Genomic DNA, 19,963 nt, shown 5'->3' with positions numbered 1-19,963 from the left:
CCCATTCTATTATGACAATTAAAGGGCTGTAAAAGAAGGGTTTTCAGAACAAAATGGTTGATTGTCTTAATACTGAAAATAAGAATTGATAATCAAACAGCTGTTCAACAAAAATGATCAATAAATGAAAAGCAATGTGATGTGTGTATTTTGTAATAAAAAAGACACAGGAGTTGAGTAGTAATTATTTATTGTGTTACAAAACATTATGTACAATAATTTTGCCCTCTTATAACAATAAAATTGTGCACATGTTTTCACACTCATTGGGTCGCCATTTTACCAGTTTTTATCCGATTTTCTTCAAATTTGGAGGATTGCAAGATCTAGTAATAAGATGGCCAAAGAAACATTTTGGGAATGGTTTTGGGGGGATCTTTTTGCAATACTGATTAATAACTGATGTAAATATACTTGTACACCTTGATTGTAATCAGGCTGTACAGGTTCTGCAGCATTATATTAATGCACTTTTTTAAAAATTATAACTTGCTTAACACATTATAAGTGTTCAGTGACAGATAGCCTGTAGTAGTTAATGAACATACTGTAGTTGTTTTTGTGTTTTCATGGTTCCAACCTAAAATTATCATTCAAGTGTTAAAGAGATATAGTTATGACAAAGACAACAAGTGGTGCCAGACACAACAAACCCCGCCCCTCGCACGGATTGTAGCTTATTTTGGCATCGATCCATGTTGTCATCATGTCTATGCATGTGGTGATGTCAGCATATGAGTTGCCTCTGTACATGTCCCAAATTTGAAGTAAACTGAAACAAAATTGATGTTTTTATAGACATGTAAAATTGCGCCCATTAAGTAAATGGGAGAAGAAAAAAGATTTTAAAATTTTAATTTAAAACTTTGAACTTTGACCAACTTTTCCCAAAATGGAACCACATGTATTCTAGGTCACTGACAATCTATAAACCCAATTTGGTAAGAATTTGGCCAATAGTTTTGCTGCTACAGACATGTGAAATTTTGCCCATTATGAGTAAATGGGAAAAAATATATAATTTTAAAAATTCATAAAAATTTTGAACTTTGACCTATTTTTTCCATAAGCTAATGACATCTATTCTGGGTCACTGGTAATATATAAATCCAATTTGATATGAATTCAATCAATAGTTTTGCCACTAGAGTGTAAACAGACAAACAAACAAACAAACTAACAAACAAACTGAACCAAAAACAATACCCATTGCCTCCCCTTCGAGTAATAATGTTTTGAATTACAGAGATATGCAGTGATTTTTACATTGATGGATTGAGGGAATTTCTATGACCACTAGAGGGAGCAGTGAGTCACTCTGCTGGTCTCCCATGGTGACCAAAGCAACATTAAATGATGGGATGAGAACCACTAAGATACAACTTTTAGAGACAAAGAAAAAGACAAAGTGATAAAAGCTGAAGCAATGTTGTTGTATTCACCACTGGACACAGCTCTAAATGAAAAGACTGGAATTTGATGGTGAAAAGGAGCTTTTATTATACGAGAGAGTTGAAATATGAGTCTTATAAACAAAGTCATCAGTCATCTTTGCTAAATTCACTGTTTGTTGATCTGCAGTTCAGATTAAACTGTGACAGATCAGACCTGCTTTGGATGATTTTGGAATATCATTAGTACAGAATCTCTTTGAATGAATTCATTTCTTTTATAATAGTTCATTTCAGTTGTAGATATTTGGCTGCATGTTTTTCACTACTGTTGCCTCTCTTGTCTGTCATAAAAATTGTAACTCAAATGAAATTAGGCTACCACAAAATATTCAGGCAATACAATACTTCATACATGCACTATTTTCGTAGCAGTTAGCAAACAGCAGACATTTCTTAGCTTAACACGCTCTAAAATATTTACTTTAACTACTGATAAAGTAATATGAGGAACATAATATTTCCATTTTATTAGAAACCACTTGATTCTTTTCTAATGGTATATTATTGATAATTATTTAACTAATGACGCATAATGATATACTTTCACAGTAACCTATGAGCATTGGTTTTAAATTCATCTTATCAAAGTATGTTACATTTAGCACATTTTATCTATACAGCTGATACTTTTTTTTTTTAAATCCAGACAAATGATGTAGAGTTTTCCTGTGTTTAAATTTGAATCATAAATCTGGCAAAATATACATAAAATGTTTTCTAAATATATTTAATAAAATATAAGTTGATGATAACGAAACCCCAGCTTTCCCAGTAACACATAACATTTAACCCTTTGATGCATGAATTATGAGAACCTTAGTCAAGATTTTTTTCTAGAGTGTTTTTATTCCTCTTTAGGCCTGAAAAAAACAATGTGATTGAAATTTTTAATGAATCTGTTTTTTATGGAGTTACAAAAATGTCCACTCAGCTGGACACCAAGTGTTTAATTTTTGTAGTAAAGAAACATGTATTTAAAACGCAATATCAGAAAGTGATAGTGAAAACTATGACATAAATTTGTCTTTAATGCAGCTAATTTGGTGTTTTCTCCCATTTTAGCATACTCTAATACTGGTTATTACTCACTTTATGAAGATAATATTAAAATAATAATAATAATAATTTCTGTTTCAGAAAACTGTTAATTACAGTCTTATAAAAAATAGCAAATGATTTACTCTCAAACATGTTAATGCAGATCAGGTTTATCAAGAACAGCAAAGTTACAGTAATTGTAGGAATTGCAGTGTATGAGGTGATGCACAAGCGTCTACTCTGTTGTCTGATATGCAACTAAAACAACAAAACCCATGAATGTGCAATAGAGCAGCTGTAGAATAACTGTCCACTGTAGTGACAGACATGCATTAAGGGGTTAAACTAAGAACATCTGATGTCAAAAATCACAGATGGTTGAGTAAATATGTCCAACACAGTGTATTCTTCCTATTTCTGCTGTCGTAATACGTGCCAAAATCAGTATTTAAAGTATTAACAACAGGATGGGTGAGTCATTACACCATATCTGTTAAATATCCAATGGAGCAGGGCCAGGTTTTCCCCTACTATGTGACCTTTTAAGTCTCTATTTTCATACAGCGGAGCTTTACTTTACTTCCCATGACCTGGCATCATTCCTAATGGATCAATATCATATAGATTTTATTGTGATCCCCATTAATGCTCCTGGATGCTGATGCTGAAAGGTGCCTGCCCTTTACATCTCCACATCCTTCACCGAGATGAAAGCACTCTGATTTATTCTAATCAAAAGACTGCTAAATACCAAGGCCAGACCCCCTGAACTAACCTTCCACCAACAGCAGAACTGACACACACACACACACACACACACACACACACACACACACACACACACTCCCTGGTCGACTGTATGTGGACTAAAGAGCCAGGTGATCCTCCACAAAACCAAAGGGAGGCCAACGTAGCTGTGACTCAGAGGGAGCTGTGGCATTGGCAGGCAAAAGGTTTAAGCGTGTGGCTTAATTGCAGCCAGCCACTCCTGCTGAGCATAATTAGTGTTAGCCAGCATGTCACTTCCTGTGGAGTTTCATTTATTAGAGATGATGATTGGCTGAAGGATTAAAAACACAGGGGTGACACCCCCGCCTCCCCTCACAGTGGGTTGCGAGCACAGCCAGGAGGGCAGTAAAGAGAAGATCACCTGCTGAAAGCGCCCTGCCATGTATAATGACCTAATTAAGCCTGAGTCATTTTGACACTTAGAATTATGACTATTACATTTTTTAGTCCCCACTTTCTGCTCAGATTATTTTAGAATTACATACCTTTATGCATTATTAATCAGCATTGAACAATTTGCTGTGTATGAGGGGGGAAAAGAACACATTTAATGAATAACAGACAGGAAGTCACTGATTGGTTTGGCTGAAATGAATGGCCACTCTGGTAAAATCACTGACAATTAAATGAAATAATAGCACAAAAAATAAAGATTTCTCCAAAGATGGCTGTGGTTACTTTAGATCCATGCTCAGATCCAGAACTCTGTATTTTGAGATTAACCTTTTTTTTTTTTTCTCGGGTTCAGTTTAACAATTGTCCAGTTGCTACTAAAGTCAAAGATAATAAATTCCCACTGAACCTTTGACATAGAGATATTTGTCTATTTATTGGCTATTAACATTATCCTACTCTGGACAATTTGCCTTTAGAAATCTTAACAGATACTATTTCTTAAAAATTAAGATGTACATATTTCATATATCTGTTGTCTGGTCTAAATGCCAAAATAATATTTTTGTTTTATGTTCAAACACTGAAAAGAAGGCAGGTAACCAAATAAAAGGAGAACAACAAAAAAAAAAAAAAGAAAAAACTATATACAAGTAGGGAGTGATCTTTTCCATACAACACAAAAATTAATTTATGAAAACCAAATCAGGCCTAGAGGGTGTGACGTAATTGACCCAATTTACCCGGTATAAAGCAAATTTCTCCAATTTGTGAATAACAAATGCTGTTATCGTTTCCATTTTATAAATGTCCATTGTCCATCCATCCATTTAAAGTTGGGCTCTCCTGTCATAGTCATTTCCTGGTGATAGTCTTTTTACAGGCCACCAGCAAAATATTTATTAAATAAGAATAAACGTTATCAACAAGTATGATCAGGTAATATTATAGTTAAATTAAAAATGAATCAATGAATAAATGTGGAAAAAAACTCTTCAGGAATAACTCAACTTCAGTTTTACAGTTTTACCTTTTTTTTTTTTTTTTTTTTTAAATATTTGTACATTTATTTTAACCTCTTGAGACCGAGGAAAATAAAAGCTTTTTTTTTTTTTTTTTACATTAAATAATTGTCTTGATTGGAAACAGCATGATGCAACAGTTTTGTCAAATACTTTATTTATTTATTTATTTATTTATTTTTGGAATGTCCTTTGCAGTGGCCAGTGCTTTTGTTTTTTTTCTGGGTCTCAGGAGGTTAAGGTGTGTTACCAACATTGCAGGTTGTACAAAGAGGCACTACACTATAAACCTTGAGCTTTAAAAGGTCATTAGTCACATGTTGACCTACCGAGGTCCATTTGGAGTTGTGCCTTGTACCGGCTAAAGGCTTAAACTTCACCCACGCAGATGTTCTCACTTATTCTGATGATTACGTGCATGTTGTAACGTAGGGAATGAAGCAGAAAAAAATACAAATAAAAACGAAGTGTCTTTATTTTTCATGAGCTGTACTGGGCCTCCAAAAGTATATGTAATAGAAGCTCAAATGTAACTTCAGTGATGATGCCTTCAGAGGATGCATTAATCCCACAGCTATCAGTGTAAATCAAAGTGCTCAGTATTTACTACCATGACAGTTTATCATGCAGCTATTTAATGATGCTATTTAATGATATTATGCTTTTTTTTTTTACCGTATAATCTGGTGAAGGTGAATCATCAGGGTCATGAGGATGATATTAGTGGGTCTCATAACCAGTATCTAATGAAGTACATTATAAAACGCTGTGGCTGTATGTGTAACTTCAGAGTGACTGGCTCATTTAACAGAGTAAATGCCAACACTAGAGGTGTTACACATTAGCTGTCATAAATGGTGCTCACATAGTGTTAATAATGAAGGTAGGACATCTGTCATAAATGCTCTGAGTTGTTATTTCTTTACCGTTAACTGTAGTAATGAATCTATTTGTGGAGTGAAGGTGAAACATCTCAGGTGGACAATAAGTGTGGCTTTGTGCCTTCAGCGTTTCTGACCAGATTACTTCTCCAGGGACTGATGGGGGGTTACATAGTTAAGTGTTGCTCTGATTGAGGTACTTGCCTCTAGCAGTAAAAGGTCAACGTAAATGATTAATGAGAAGAAAATGTCATATGGGAGGGAAGGGAGCAAAAAAAGGTGTTGGGTAACTATGTGAGTAACCCTTTGTCATTAAATATTTTCTGTAATTTCATTTCACTCTTGTTTAACCATTGCAGTTCACAGGAATAACCCTTTAGAGTGTACTACTTCTATAAAATCTTAAAGGAGCATGTTTACATGGACCTAAAGCTCACTGAGGGTGGGTTGCTGTTACAGCAGACAGACAAATCGATCTCAGATCAGTCCAGGCAGCCTTTTCTCTCATGTTGTTATCCACTTAACTCTTGGTTTTTGACCTATAATGTTTTCAGATCAGTAAAAAGAGAATTTCCTATGAGATTCCCACAGAGGTGAGAACCCTGAGATGATCTGGTCTGAGTTCAGACGGAAGCTCTTTGCCTCTAATTAGAACTGATGGCAGTTTGAATAGATGGAAATATATTTAATGACCTGATGTCAGCAGGAGATCACCTGCTATCCATCTCATTAAGATAGCACTATGGATGTGTGTCTGTGTGCGTCATTGATTAATCAACTGCACTAATAAACTGTGTCTTTTAACAGAAATACATACCTTCATTGCTTACCTCAAGACAATTTTACACACCAGTGCTTTTTCTTTAATATATACCATTTTTTATTACTGTTTTAATCAGAAACTTATCACTTAAATACACCATCAACAGTTGTAAAATTGTTCACCATAGAGGACAAATTTACACACATTTACCTTTACAACAAAACTGCCAAACTTCATTATCACAAAAGATAGCTATTATGTGCTTCTGTTACATATGATCACATTTGTTTTTACAGAAAATACTTTTCATCAAACCAACCTTCAAAATCATTCACCTGACAGACAATGCTATCTCCAAACACTTCAATAAATCTGCAACTTACAATATCCTTTCACAACATGGCATTTAGGAAATATATAGACTGACCACTGGATTTATGTAGTCCACCTTCTTGGAGACTTTAATTTACAGCCATTAAAGGTCAGTTTACAGGAATAATAATCTAGTAAGAATACAACATCATTGCCATTATATTATTTATATACAGTATAATATTGACATCATGTCATATAGAGAATGTACAGATCTATTTTTGTCCAGATTTATTTATTTATATTCCACACAGATGGCACTTCTTACCTGAATAATATCATTTGCACAGACGACAGGATAACAAGGAAGTCTTGAGATTATGTTGCTGTGTTCAAAACCATATTTAAGATTATATATTGTTATTTTTTCCCCTCATTGCTCTGATGTTCCCACGGCACAGGATCATTTTCATCTGTTTGCAGTCCAGTCTCCCTCTCGTGCCAGAATTGCTCCACATCAGGCAAAACAATCCCATCCTTAAGACTCAGCCTGTCTGCTTCTTTCTCTCCTTCTCTTCTTTCACCTGGCTTTGCCTGAGGCTGAGCCTCTCTTGGACCTTGGCTGACGCTGTATTGAAGGTGTCTCTCCCCCCGTAGCTGGCTTGAGGGCTCTGGTCTAGGAGTCGGTGACTGGAGACTGGTAGGGTTATGAGGTCCAGGCTTTGGTTTTGGTAGAGACTGTTTGCGCAGGGTGAGGCGTCTCCACAGCCCTCTGTAGCCCTCTCTGAACTCCTCAGAGAGGAAGAGGACGATGAGAGGGTTCACCAATGATAGAGAGAAGGTCAGCAGCTGAGCAGAGAGGGTTAGAAGAAGAGGAGGAGGGGAGGAGATAAGGAGTCTTGCTCCATCAGTTGCTTTTTCTGCTAAATGTCGCTCCCAAATCCACACCACCCACTGTGGAAGCCAGAGAATAGCCATTGCCACAGTGAGGCTGAACAACATTAGGGTGAGCTTCCTGGATCTGATCTGTGTTCGCAGATTTTGGGTTTTACTGGAGCGACGTTGGCACTGACCATAAGCTTTCCAGAAATACATCAGGGCAAAACTCAGAGGTGCACAGTAAACCCCTAGAGGGTACGCTTTGACATACACAGACATGAAATCCCGGGCCTCAGGAGGAACTATCAGCACACACACTAGCCCATGGATCCCATTCTGCAGCACAGCAAACAACCAGTGAGGGATGGTTACAATGCAGGCAGACAGCCAGATGAAGAAGAGCACGACCAGGATGGAGCCCAGATGGATGCTCACCTGCTTAGTGGGGTTGGCCACGTAGCGGTAACAGGCTTTGGCCATGACAGCCACTGTAAAGCTCTTAGCTGCCATGCAGGCCTGGAGGAACCAGTCGGCTGTCTTGCAAATCATCCAGCCCAGATTCCAGGTGGTCTTGGAGTAGGAGGCAGCACGGAAAGGCACCGTGAACAGCAGCACCAGCCCATCAGCAAACATCAGGTTGAAGATGAGGGAGTTGATGAGAGACAGTTTGCCCTTGTGGGCATTGGAGAATAGAATGACCATTGCAGTGAGATTACAAGCCACACCCAAGGCACAGATAATTCCCAGTAGGGCTGGCACCAGGACCCTGAGCTCCCCGGGGTCTAGGTGTTGGTGCAAATTGTGTTCATTGAATGACCACTTGTCTATGGAGCTGTTCACCACAGTTGCATTGTTGCCAATCAAAACATCCATCTTTTCCAAAATGCCGTTTCTTTAAAATGTTTTTAAAGATTTATAAAAAAAATTTAAAAATTACTTCTCTAAAAACTGATTTAGCAAAAAATATCTGTAATAATATTGCCAGTCAAACAGTTTAATAGCCACATAAGACAACGTTATCGACCGAAAATCTGTGATCAGAGTGGAGCTCCTGCCGGTCTCTGGGTTTATTCTGAGACACGGTGATGCAGCTCCTGCAGCTGGTTATAAAGATGCTGTTTGATTGACAGCTGCTATCCCCAGCTGAAAAAAAAAAGTGCGTAGATAAGAGCCTCATGGGGGCCAATTAGAAAAAGCGTGTATAATGTGCACAGTACAACATATAAATGAGCTGCGTTTCTAATCTGAGTAAATCTAATGATTAGTTTTTTTTGTAAAATGTTTTTTTTTTTTTTATACTCCATGCATTTAAAGTACCATCTTACTATTGATGCTCAAGGATTTTGGGCATAAAACAGTTTTTATAGTTGCAAAGGCCCTTTCAAGAAGTAGTACAAAAAATGATCATAAAATGTAACTTCTAAAACATTCATTACTAAGTGGTAACAACATAATTTAGAGCATAATTTAGTATATTTTGAGTAACATGAATATTCAGTAGACATTAAAAAATCTGGTAATGGGGGCTGGTGATTCAAAATCAACCACCAACTGTGTCCAGTTGATGAGCAGTTTCCCCTTTTATTGCAAGAAGCTACACTTTTATTTTTTTTTAATGTTACATTTCCTCCACAAGAGGGCGACATTGTACCATAGCCAACACTAATGCACTAAACATTTGATTCACATTCAGGTGGAAACCAGAAAAACACCCAACAACACAGGATATGAATTTGCACCTCTTTATTCTTTTTTATTCAAAGAAAGTCCAGTAAGCATAAAGACTGCATGGTAAGTAGTTGCATTTCAATACATTCTCAGCTATAAAAGTTTTTGTTTCAATTAGAAGTGTCACAAAGGAGGTTGTTTAGAAGACATTAACTGTTGAAAGGAATCACACTTAATAATTCCCTGATTTCACAGAGTTTAATTAGACCTTTTGTCTGCTTTCTGTAATGGGAGCTAACACAAATCTGAGTCCTACTGAGCAAAGGAACTGATCCAAACTGATCAGTGCTAAAATTCAACCTGCTACTGTTCCAGGTTCCTCCTCATCAACAAGAGGAAAAACATGGACAGGCACCACAGCGATCAAAAATTATTGTCAAACTGGCTATGTTTTGTAGCCACTGGAGAAATAAATTTGAACATATTTTACTTACATAGTGCTTAACATGATCTGTCGATGTTCATTTAACTAAGCAGGCTGACCGTTTCATCTGATTCAGATCCAGTGCATGCAAAAAACTAGTTCAAGAGCTATGCTATCATTATGGAATGCCAAGAAATCTCAACTTGACGCTCATTTGTACATAACATAAAGAATGTAAGGATCTGCCATCTACAAATCATTTTCAGCACTATGCAAATAAGATAACAATGACTAAAGATTTTATTAATGTGGCATGGTTGACATCAGACTGACTGCAGTGTGATAAGGGCAACAATTACTCTGTACACATCACAGCGTCCTCCCCTGAACTCACAAAGCATGTAGCCGGTGCTATAACATCATCTTGACTACATTGCCTCAAGCACTTTTTTCCACTTGGGACTGTAGTGGAGCTTTTTTTGTTTCTGTTTAGAGCGAGAGAACGAAAAACAGAAAGAAAAAAAAAAAAAAGAAAATTCCTAAGTTAAGTTTCATTTGAAACATTCACACTCCTGCCTTGTACTCAGTCCCTCCCCCCTCCCACACCCACTACATCAAACCCCACATACCAAAAGAAGGCACCACAGCTTCTAAACAGACTCATTGACCGAGAAGGACTTAATAAAACAACAGCATTAAATAAAACCATTGACAGCCTGGCAGGGCTTCATTCACATCACAGACTATAGCAGTCTCACCAGGAACACACAAAATTGGTACTAGAAAGACTGACCGTGTTGTGTCACAGGCAGAGAAAACTCTCAGTTTCTGGAATCAAATTAACAGTCTCTTCCTCTTTTTGTGGGAGTTCTGCAGCAGCAGGTTGTGCTGTCCAAACTTTGCCCCAGTTAGAAACCACAGGCCGATCACATGCGCTGTTGCATGAGCAAGACCGAAAGAGAGGGGGCACTGTTGCTACATGACAAAGCTCCATCATGTAAGCAGGGTTTCTGTCTGTGTGCTCTATGTTCAGTGTACCCACATCACCCCTTTCTCCAGGGTCCAGAGGGCTGCTACATCACACATTATTCATGCAGCAATCCTCTTGTTGCATAACAGCACAGGATTCACTTCTTTGCGTGTCCGCATGGCTAAATAAATTAAATAAGAAGTCCAAGTGAAGAATGAAAGTTCATTCTTGATTTCAAGGAGCCTTTTTCCTCACATTTTCCTCAGCTGTATCCATGTATCCCAGTCTGGGGACACTCTTCTCAGCAGAGTGGAAAATTTGAAGACTAGCAGCAACTAAACACAGGAAGAGGAGAAGGAGGATGTAGCAAACAGCTCCAGATCTCCCCTTAATCCATCCCTACTTTTCCCTGAAGCCCCTCATGTACGGGGTCAGGGGTCAGCCGGGGCAGATTGGCCTTTAGTTGACCTTGTCTTGGAAGATGTAGAGGTTGTTTGTGGCCGCTACAGCGATGATGTTCTCATGCGGGTGCCATGTGGTGTGAAGGATCTTCTTGCTGAAGTCTAGACTGTCAACACTGATTTCATCCTTACGCCGTTTTCCTCCTACACACACCTGCAAGACAACATAAAGGGTAAAGTATTATCTGTGTGCTTGTTACTATTAGTAATGAAGACTGGCAAAATAACAAACAGTAGGTCAGATAAAAAAAATTAAACTGAAGCTTTACAAAAAACAACAAAACTTTATTAAAAGTATATAAAATTGCATATCGGGTAAATATGAAATCTATTTTGAAAATTCTTTGCTGTGCATAGTTTTATATACGTCTTTTGTGGATGGTTGATCATGTGTCTTATGTGAATCTAAATGGTGTGTTCTGTTGTCACTTTCTCTGACCTTTTTGAGTTTCCTGACAAATGATATGTGTCACAAAAAGACTAAAACTAATAACAACTAAGCTAATACTAAGCATTCATTAAATAAATAAAAAAAAGTAAAAAACAATAAATAGCACACCTACTTCAAAAATTAATCAACGACTAAAAGTTGAAGTGAAACAAAAATGAAAGTTAATGAAAATTAGCTATCAACTGAATAGAACAGAACAGAATAGAATAGAATAGAGTAGAATAGAATAGAATAGAATAGAATATCCACTTTATTGTCTTTCAAAAACATACACCAGCTAGTGTACATTCACATTCAGAATTAAATTGGAATGCTTAGACTCTGACATACATAATAAAAATCTGAGATAAAATAGGATAAAACATAAAGAATAAAATACATATATATAATTTACAAAATGTAAAAAAACTAACTACAACTGGTAATGAAACAATAATATATTGTACAGCAATACAGCAGTAAACTAATGTACTGTGGTGTAGAGGTGAAATTATACCTGATATAGGTTATTTAATGGGAACAAGTTCAGAAGGTGGATTGTGTGGACGTTGACTAATAGTGACATAAAATAATTGTATAACTATACTTTTCTATATAACACAGACAGATAAGAGCTGCTGTAAAAATAAAAGTACTGAGAGATGCTGTACCTTCCGAGGCTTAAGTATAGCCCTTGGTTTACTGTTCTCTCTCGATGCTTCTAAAGTGACATCTCGTTTTGTGTTCCGGTCAAACATACGGAAGAAATTATTATAGGAGCCGGTCATTATGACACTGAAGAGGAACAGAAGAGAACACAGAGTTATTGAAATAATAATGTATGGATGTACAGATGGATTTGACAGAAAGAAAGACTAAAATCCCACCTGTCTGAGCCATTCCAGACACACTCAAATTTGTCAAAGATGCAGTCATTCTCATATAAAGAACAAAGCTTCCCTCGTAAATAGTCGTGAACCTGAAAAATGAACACACACACACACACTCACGCAATAAATGAACATGAAATACTGGAATTGTTGTTGGTTTGTTATTGGTTCATCACATTGCCTGTCAGTAAACCATAATCTGTGCATCCATATGCTCTACTTTCAGTAATCCCTCCAGACGCTAAGATGCAAGATAGCAGGTGGAGGCGTTGCTGGAATTGGATCCAGAATCCCTTGAGCCCAGCTGATGGCCTTATCAATCGTGACCTGCCCTAAGATGGCTTCCCCTGATCAGACCGTGTGGATCTGACCTCGGTGACCACACAGTGGGAGGTTTTGCCCTTCAGGTTGCATCAGGACTGCCACTATCTATCTTCACTTACCAACAGTCAGTTCAATAAGCCCTCCTGGGGTAATTGCTATAGATGACACGGTTACGGATTGGCAGGGTGACACCGAAACAGGATTATGTTGAGTGATTAGTCTGAAATCAATATGTTTTGATCTTTACTAACTTGAGCATCTGAGAATTATCTTTGGGGGCTTCAAGCTACTCGACAAGACACATAAAAGCATGAAAAGAAACATACCTGGTATGTCTCGAGTGGTTTGTTCTCCATTTGAAGGTCCCACACTTTGACAGTGAGGTAGTCCCTTGTCATCAGGTAGCGCCCGTTGTGGCTGAACTTCACGTCAGAGATAGATGAGATGATTTCAGAGAAAAAGGAGCGAGTGGAGGGATCTTCCGGCTCCTCAAAGTCTAGAAAAGGAAAAGCACAAGGAGCCGTTATCCTCTGAGGGATAAAACATATTTCACACTGTAGGAGGTAGCTGCTTAAAAGAGCTATTTTTCCAACGAGTGAGTCTTTTAATCATTTGCTGTTGGATAAAAAAAAAAAAATGGTTTGGGTGGTGGAGGCTGTCTAGCGGACAATAGAAGGCACAACAATAATGCTTGGATGCTGGGAATGTTGCAGCAGCTGCATCTCTTTCGCAGGATTATTTCTCTGTGTGCTCAGGGAGACAGTCGTGGGTCAGCATGCTGGGTAAATATTGGTTATGATTCATATTGATTTTGGCAGCTGCTGATCTGTGTGCAGGCCAACACGCCGGGGATAAGAGCCAGGCATTCCATCGTTAGCTGTCAAGTTATTGTTGCTCCTGCTCCTCCTCCACCTCCTCTCCTCCTCCCACCCTTCCTTCCCTCTCTTTCGGTCTCTCTCCAAAAATGCCCAGCCGTTCTCCCCTCCCCTTCCTCCCTCCTCCTCCTCCTCAGCTGAGGCCTGGAGAATAGCTCTGTGATGTGTCAATGGGGAGCCTAACAAGGGATGCAGTGAGAGAGATGAAAAATAGGGGGATGAGGAAGGGATAAGAAAAACAAATCAATGTCAAAGTGCTGCGCCCATTTGAGCCCCGCTGGATTTGTGTGTGTGTCAGTGAATGAGTGTTTGTGCATAAATGGACGTGTGGATTGTGTGCATGTATATATGCATGTGTGTGTCCCTGCCCTCCATCCCCGTCCCACTTCAGGGATATATAATAGGGTCCCTGGGGAGTCGACAGAGGGGTCCCATTCACTGTGCCCCATTGCACGGGGCTTTGGTGATCCTCGCTTCTCCTCTCCTATCCATCTATCCATCCAGGCTCTAAAACTGATTGATCCTCACATCCTTCTAGTTTTATGTTCCAGGGAATGGGATGGAATTTTATTCTGGATGTTTGTGTTGTTTATGTAGGAGGGTTGGGAAGTTCTATGTGTGCGTGGGTGTCAAGAGAAGGAGGTGCTGATGTGTGGGAGGGAGGGCGTCTTACATTGCTGTGGGCTGTACGAGTTCACGCAGTGAGACAGTAGATCGGTATTAACAGACCTGTCCTAAGGCAAATGAGAATACCTGGACTGTGTGTGTGTGTGTGTGTGTGTGTGCGCAGCGTGTGCACCTGTCAAGGAATGGTGTATAAGTCAAAATCTCACCAACAGGACACAGCTTGTCTGCACAGAGAGCAGCTGCGAGCACCACCTTACCTCTAAATCTACTTCATTTTTTTTTTTTTTTTAGCTCTCATGTGAAATTCAACAGGCCGCGTTAGCGCACGGTCCAGTGAACGCATCAATACGTCTGAGGAAATGACTGACATTATCGAACTACAAGGTGTGTCCATGAGGGACTAATGCAATTGCTCTTAAGCCATTGATTTTCCAGCGAAAATGCCAGTGTTTTCATTATTCATTCAACTAAAGTGTACGCATGTGATGTTAAGCTTAAGTGAGGGCCATTCATTGTTTAAGACAAAGAGAATTATTGATGGGTTATCAATCCTGGCATATTGAGTAGGGGGAAGGCCATATGTCATCGTCTCACAAAGATGGAGCTGAAGCAGAAAGAAAGTAATATGAATCAGCAGTTATGATCAATACTGTATGAGGAAATATGAATTTTATCCCTCATTTAACACCATTGACTAAACCATTGTGTAAATAACAGGGATGCATCACTTGCAAAATTCTTGGCTGATACGCTACTTAAAATAATATTCAATGCTACTTTATCTCTATATTTTGCTTTTGTTGTTATTTTTCCCCCCTTAAGTAATCTCCATTCATTAATTATCTGAACCACTTGGTCCTCGAGATGGTCGTGGGGTACTGGAGCCTATTCCATCTACCACAGGGTGAAGGTGGGGTACACTCTGGATGTGTCAGTTCATCACGAGGCAGAAATCTTCACTAGAAGTACGGGGTGTCCCAAAAAACTTGATGTCCATATCGGAGTGATTACACGGTCAGGAGAAATGATACTTAATAAGATTTATTTTGGACATAAAATGTTTTATTCTATAAATGTCAAACGAAAAATTCTGGGGGATTATAATGTTCCAAAGTTATTACAAATGTTCAATGTGTGCGCCGCTTGTGACCCTAACTCTAACCCAGAACCTTTTTACCGACACAAACAGTCTTCCTCTTGAAACTTCTTATGCCACGTCCAAATCTGCTTTCCTGTTGGCACTTTTTCTAACAAATTCACATTGTGCATTCACATTTGAGTTTGGGCGTAGTTCAATGCACAGAATGCCTTTTCTGTTGCAGTAAACAGCATGTCTATTCCTGAAAGCAGAATAATAAAAATGATTACACTTTTTTGAGCATACAAATTTTAAACAAATTATTAAGTGATGAAATGATGTCAAATTTTTGGGACACCCTGTATAATAGTTAATGTTTGTAAGTCTTTCAGACCCTCATCACATTATCTTTGAATGAACAAACAAACAAATTCATAAGAAAAACTTTTAATGTTGCCTGACAGATAAATACCTACCAGTGTGATTGGTGAGAAGACAACTTAAATGCCGATACCAAAATTGGCCGATATCAGCAAATATTGGTTGATGTCTATCTGATACATCACTGCATCATGACTAATTAATGCCTAAAGATATTTTATATTATTTAAGCTGATCTGGTTTATTTATTAGTTCATTTAGTTTAGTTTTAATTTATGGATACCAAGGAAGTCCACCGCATCACCAATGACCCCTTGAAGCATGATCATAGACCCTCCCCCAAAGTTCATTCACAGCACGTATCATTAGAAGGCATGAGCTAGAAAGAACAAGGATTATTTATGTTCCTTTAGTCCAGGAGTAGTCAAGCATGATTTCAGGACATCTGGATAGAGAAAATTTCCTCATGTACAGATCCTCAGTATCATCATGTTTGAGTTGCATTATAATTTAGTGATATATTAATTAATTTATATATGTTGAAGTAGCGCTGTCATTGTATTAACATCTGCAATGTATAAAGTCGACAACTCAAATCAAATAAAGAAAAATAAAGTTCAACGCCATTTCAACAATACAAATTTTTGGTGAAACTCTGTAATCTAGAGGGGTAAGTTGGTCTATATGTTTTGTGTAACACAAAAATGTGTCATTAGATAGATTAGATAAAATGCATTAGCAAATCTGTGTTTCTTTTGCAGACTGACAGAGGGCCCTCATCCACTCTGGTAGAGTGTAATGCTTTATGTCAGGACCCAGTGCAAACAGAAACTCAATAAATAGCTCCATGTATTAAAACTGCATTGGCAGAACTGGATGCTTTTGACTGGGGTCCCCCAGAATCACCATACAATGGTGTTTTAAAAAGCACAAAGTACAAGAGAAACAGAAAACACTGGAACAAAGTGATTGGCGTAGTCATGAAAAACTGGAACGATAGAATAAAGCACATGTGAGATACAACAAAACGTTTCTCTGTGGGGTCTGTGAACTGTAAAACAGGAGAGAGCAAGTAATGAGGCAGTTTGGATTTTTGAGGTATAAGACAAGACAAAAAACATTTGTAAAAACCTTCGTAAGATTGTTCCTTTGGTATTTCCCATCATGCACCCTGCTGGTACTCACATTTGCAGTGTTTGTCACAGAGTGCAGCCTGTCTCATGTCACAAAGGCGTATGGAGCCCTTGCTACTGCTGTAGGCAAATGTGTGACACTGCTGTGGATGAAACTCTGCTGAGGTGATCACCTCCGTCAGCTCCTCCATGTTGGCTGGTTTAATGTCCACAATGTCTGAGAGGCGGGCGCTAAGGAACAATTACCATTTGATGCACATAATTTGCATATGTATCACATTTTATTTACAAACCTGCATCACAGTTTAGTAGTTTTTAATAGTTACAATTTTAGTCTATACCCTACAAATCCAACTATCATCCTACTGACATATAATAATTGCTTGAACACACAGTTAGAGGATACTGAAGCTGCGGTCAGTGATCTCCAGGTTCCACAGGTTCACTCTGAGGTCATCGGTGGAAATAAATGTCTGAAGGTCGGAGTTGACAGAGATGGAGTTGATGTGGTAGGTGTGAGCATTGCTGAAGATGCGCCTGGCTGTAGCTTCAACCATTAAGTCCATCGGCTGCAGCACTGGCACCTAATGGAAAAGACAGACCCATTAAAAAAGGAGGAAATTAAACATAAAGAATGATCTATGCAGTAATTCAGCTGATAAGTAACATTCACCCTGAAGGCTTTGATATGTGCTGGAACACTAATGTGATATTTTCCCTTCCTCTGGGCCATAGACATTTATCTCTATGTTTATGGATATAATGCAAACAGTGGCACGTGAGCTTGAATTTTGTGTGTATGAGCAGCCATTCTATCTGTGTGTGTGACTCCAGGGCTTCACATGACATTTACCCTACAAATCTTAATGAAACAGAGACAGTGACTGAAGGGGTCCAGAGCTGTTTGATGAGCTGCTTCAGTCAGACTCTGAATATCTGTTTGCTAGTGAGTGATCACACCTCTCTCCCTCTGTCTCTCTCATATAGAGGAAGTCATTCCTATTCTTGTGTTTGTGAGAGACAGAAAAGTGAGAAAGCAGAGAAGGCGGGGAGAGAAATGGCCTGAGGGCTTCGCCAGGCCCTGCTGAGGAATGATAACTGAACTCTGCAGAATTAAGGCAAGCTCATACATACACACACACATACACACACACAGGGTTGCACAGTGTAGCTTCGGCTTCAAAGAATCCCAGCACCAGTCTGTGTGCAGCCCCCCGTTGGCCAGATAAAACCCAGACAAAGAGAGAAGGGAGGGGTGGGAGAGACGCGAACAAATCGGCTGCTTCTTCCCTTTTTCTCTGGTTTGTTGCTGGCACTGACAGAGAGACATGGCAGCCCAGCAGGCTGCTGTATCTCCATGGGTGTCACTTCATTTCCATGTCTTTCAGTGGCTGTCCAGAGAGACACGAAGCGTATTAACCCATAACCCCTAACACTGACAGTTACACTCTCCAGCCTGGCCTTGCACCTTTACGACGACCCGACTGTCCTCCTTACACCACGTAAACATGAAGGCGATATATGGAGATACTATGCCTGATGCACTCTGTTAGAAACGTACCCATATGACATAAAAATAACATTTTAAATATCAATTACCAGTTTGTACAAACTTTGACATATTGATGTATGCATTAATTTAGACATTTTGTGCAATTTTTCCTGGCGATAAAATGTATGTTAATATTTCTAAACCATACACCTCCCCTTTGCCTTCTCCCTCCTGTGCAGATTTCACAGCCCGTAAACAGGATTGCCACAGTACCCGGCCTGTCCTCCAGGTTGCTATGATCCCCCGGCCAGCCAGACAAAGAGGGACAGACACGCTGAACGCAGCACTAATCCACTATGGCAGACACACACACATACACTCACACTGTCCTGTGTGCCTGCCCTCTTTGTGTGGAAATTAAAGAGGTAGTGGGATGATAAGAATGAGGAGAGGGGGAGACACAGAGAGGGAGAGGGGTGATCCATCCACCCCTTCACCGTCTCAGTGCACATATTGATCACACATTCTCACTTCGAAGTAAAAACAAAGTCAGTCCTAATCCTAAATTCTCTGAACCCAGTGTATCTGGTGGTGTAAGAGCAGTGAAACTGAGCTAATGATGTTCCTCCAGAGTTTTAAAGGCAAAGTGAGTCAGGCTTGGGAATTGGGAAGTATTGCAAAGGTGGTTTTGCAGGATTAAAGGCTATAATAGCAAGATGAGCTTTTCTTCTGCACAGATTTAATGTGGATACTGAGGATTATTAGCACACCTTCCCAGACACAAGTTCCCTAAAGGCCATCTTTGGCTTTCCAGTGAAGTATTAACTCCCTTGATTGTAATTTTTTCAGAGTGCTTCATTAAAAACATATGTGGTCAGAATGATTGTAATATTTGACTGGAAATGTGCTCTCGTTCCACTTTTGCTACATTAGTTCAGAAGTGCAGAAATACCTTGTTGAACTGAAATATTTTTAGGAGAAATTAGATGAGGATTGTTTTCTAAATATTACCCTCTGGGCATGCAATAAACACTGCATTTATGGTCCTGAAATGACCCACTCTTATTAAATATTTATTAAATATTTATGCACATGCTGAAGGTTTTCATTTGACCTTTATAGAATATCATCAATCCATTTAGTAAAAGTGGCCTAAAAAGCCCTCATGTGTATTTGCTTTACTGGATTTTTTACAGCATTTCCCTCGCCTTCACATCATAAACAGCCATTTGCCTCAGGGCCAAACAGTGAAATATTAACACTTGCTGGTACAGTAACTGTACCGCCAAGCACAGCTCTCTTCATAAACACATTTCACCTCAGGTGTTACACATGATTTTTTATGTGACTTTACCCGTAGCGAGGTGATGGTCGATGGGTCTCTAATCCGTCCGTCCTCATCTTTCAGGTTGTAGCCCTCCGGACGCTTGTCTCGCTCACTGATCTTCCACAGCTTCACTGTTTTGTCTGTGGACAGATGAAACAAAGAAATGTACAAACATGCCGAGAAACACAAAAATACAGTTAGAAGATGGCTCACTACAGTGAATCTCAGATACAAGATGGATGCGGGGGGTTGGGCAGCCAATCTGGCATGTAGCTGGGCAGGAGCCAGCTCGGATGATGAATGGTAGCTCCTGTGTTGATTCTGATGTCACTGATAGATCACTCTACAAGTT

At 39.0% G+C, this 19,963-nt stretch overlaps 2 protein-coding genes across 4 annotated transcripts in view; both read right to left on the bottom strand.

The window, feature by feature from the left end:
• Positions 1-6,502: 6,502 nt before the first annotated feature.
• gpr151 (G protein-coupled receptor 151) lies at positions 6,503-8,628 on the bottom strand. Its single transcript, XM_030146251.1, has one exon. It carries the CDS (start codon positions 8,402-8,404, stop codon positions 7,073-7,075), a length of 1,332 nt encoding a protein of 443 aa, XP_030002111.1. The 5' UTR covers positions 8,405-8,628; the 3' UTR covers positions 6,503-7,072.
• Positions 8,629-8,635: 7 nt separating this feature from the next.
• The window catches only part of ppp2r2ba (protein phosphatase 2, regulatory subunit B, beta a), a 49,989-nt gene continuing 38,661 nt past the window's right edge, over positions 8,636-19,963 (bottom strand). For 2 of the 3 annotated variants that reach the window (XM_030146247.1, XM_030146248.1), the window contains exons 4-10: positions 19,639-19,751; positions 17,199-17,376; positions 16,845-17,009; positions 13,025-13,194; positions 12,372-12,463; positions 12,156-12,279; positions 9,260-11,208 (exon numbers count right to left, since the gene is read on the bottom strand). In XM_030146247.1, the coding sequence (XP_030002107.1) occupies positions 11,053-11,208; positions 12,156-12,279; positions 12,372-12,463; positions 13,025-13,194; positions 16,845-17,009; positions 17,199-17,376; positions 19,639-19,751 (998 nt within the window). In that variant the 3' untranslated portion in view covers positions 9,260-11,052. Of the gene's footprint in view, positions 8,647-9,259; positions 11,209-12,068; positions 12,280-12,371; positions 12,464-13,024; positions 13,195-16,844; positions 17,010-17,198; positions 17,377-19,638; positions 19,752-19,963 lie in introns of those variants that run through there. The other variant, XM_030146250.1, reaches the window with a different exon arrangement.

The sequence above is a fragment of the Sphaeramia orbicularis genome, chromosome 10 (assembly GCF_902148855.1).
Source record: "Sphaeramia orbicularis chromosome 10, fSphaOr1.1, whole genome shotgun sequence".
NCBI lineage: Eukaryota > Metazoa > Chordata > Actinopteri > Kurtiformes > Apogonidae > Sphaeramia > Sphaeramia orbicularis.
The sequence above is the reverse complement of the archived record's forward strand: the minus strand, read 5'-3'. Positions and strand labels throughout refer to the sequence as shown.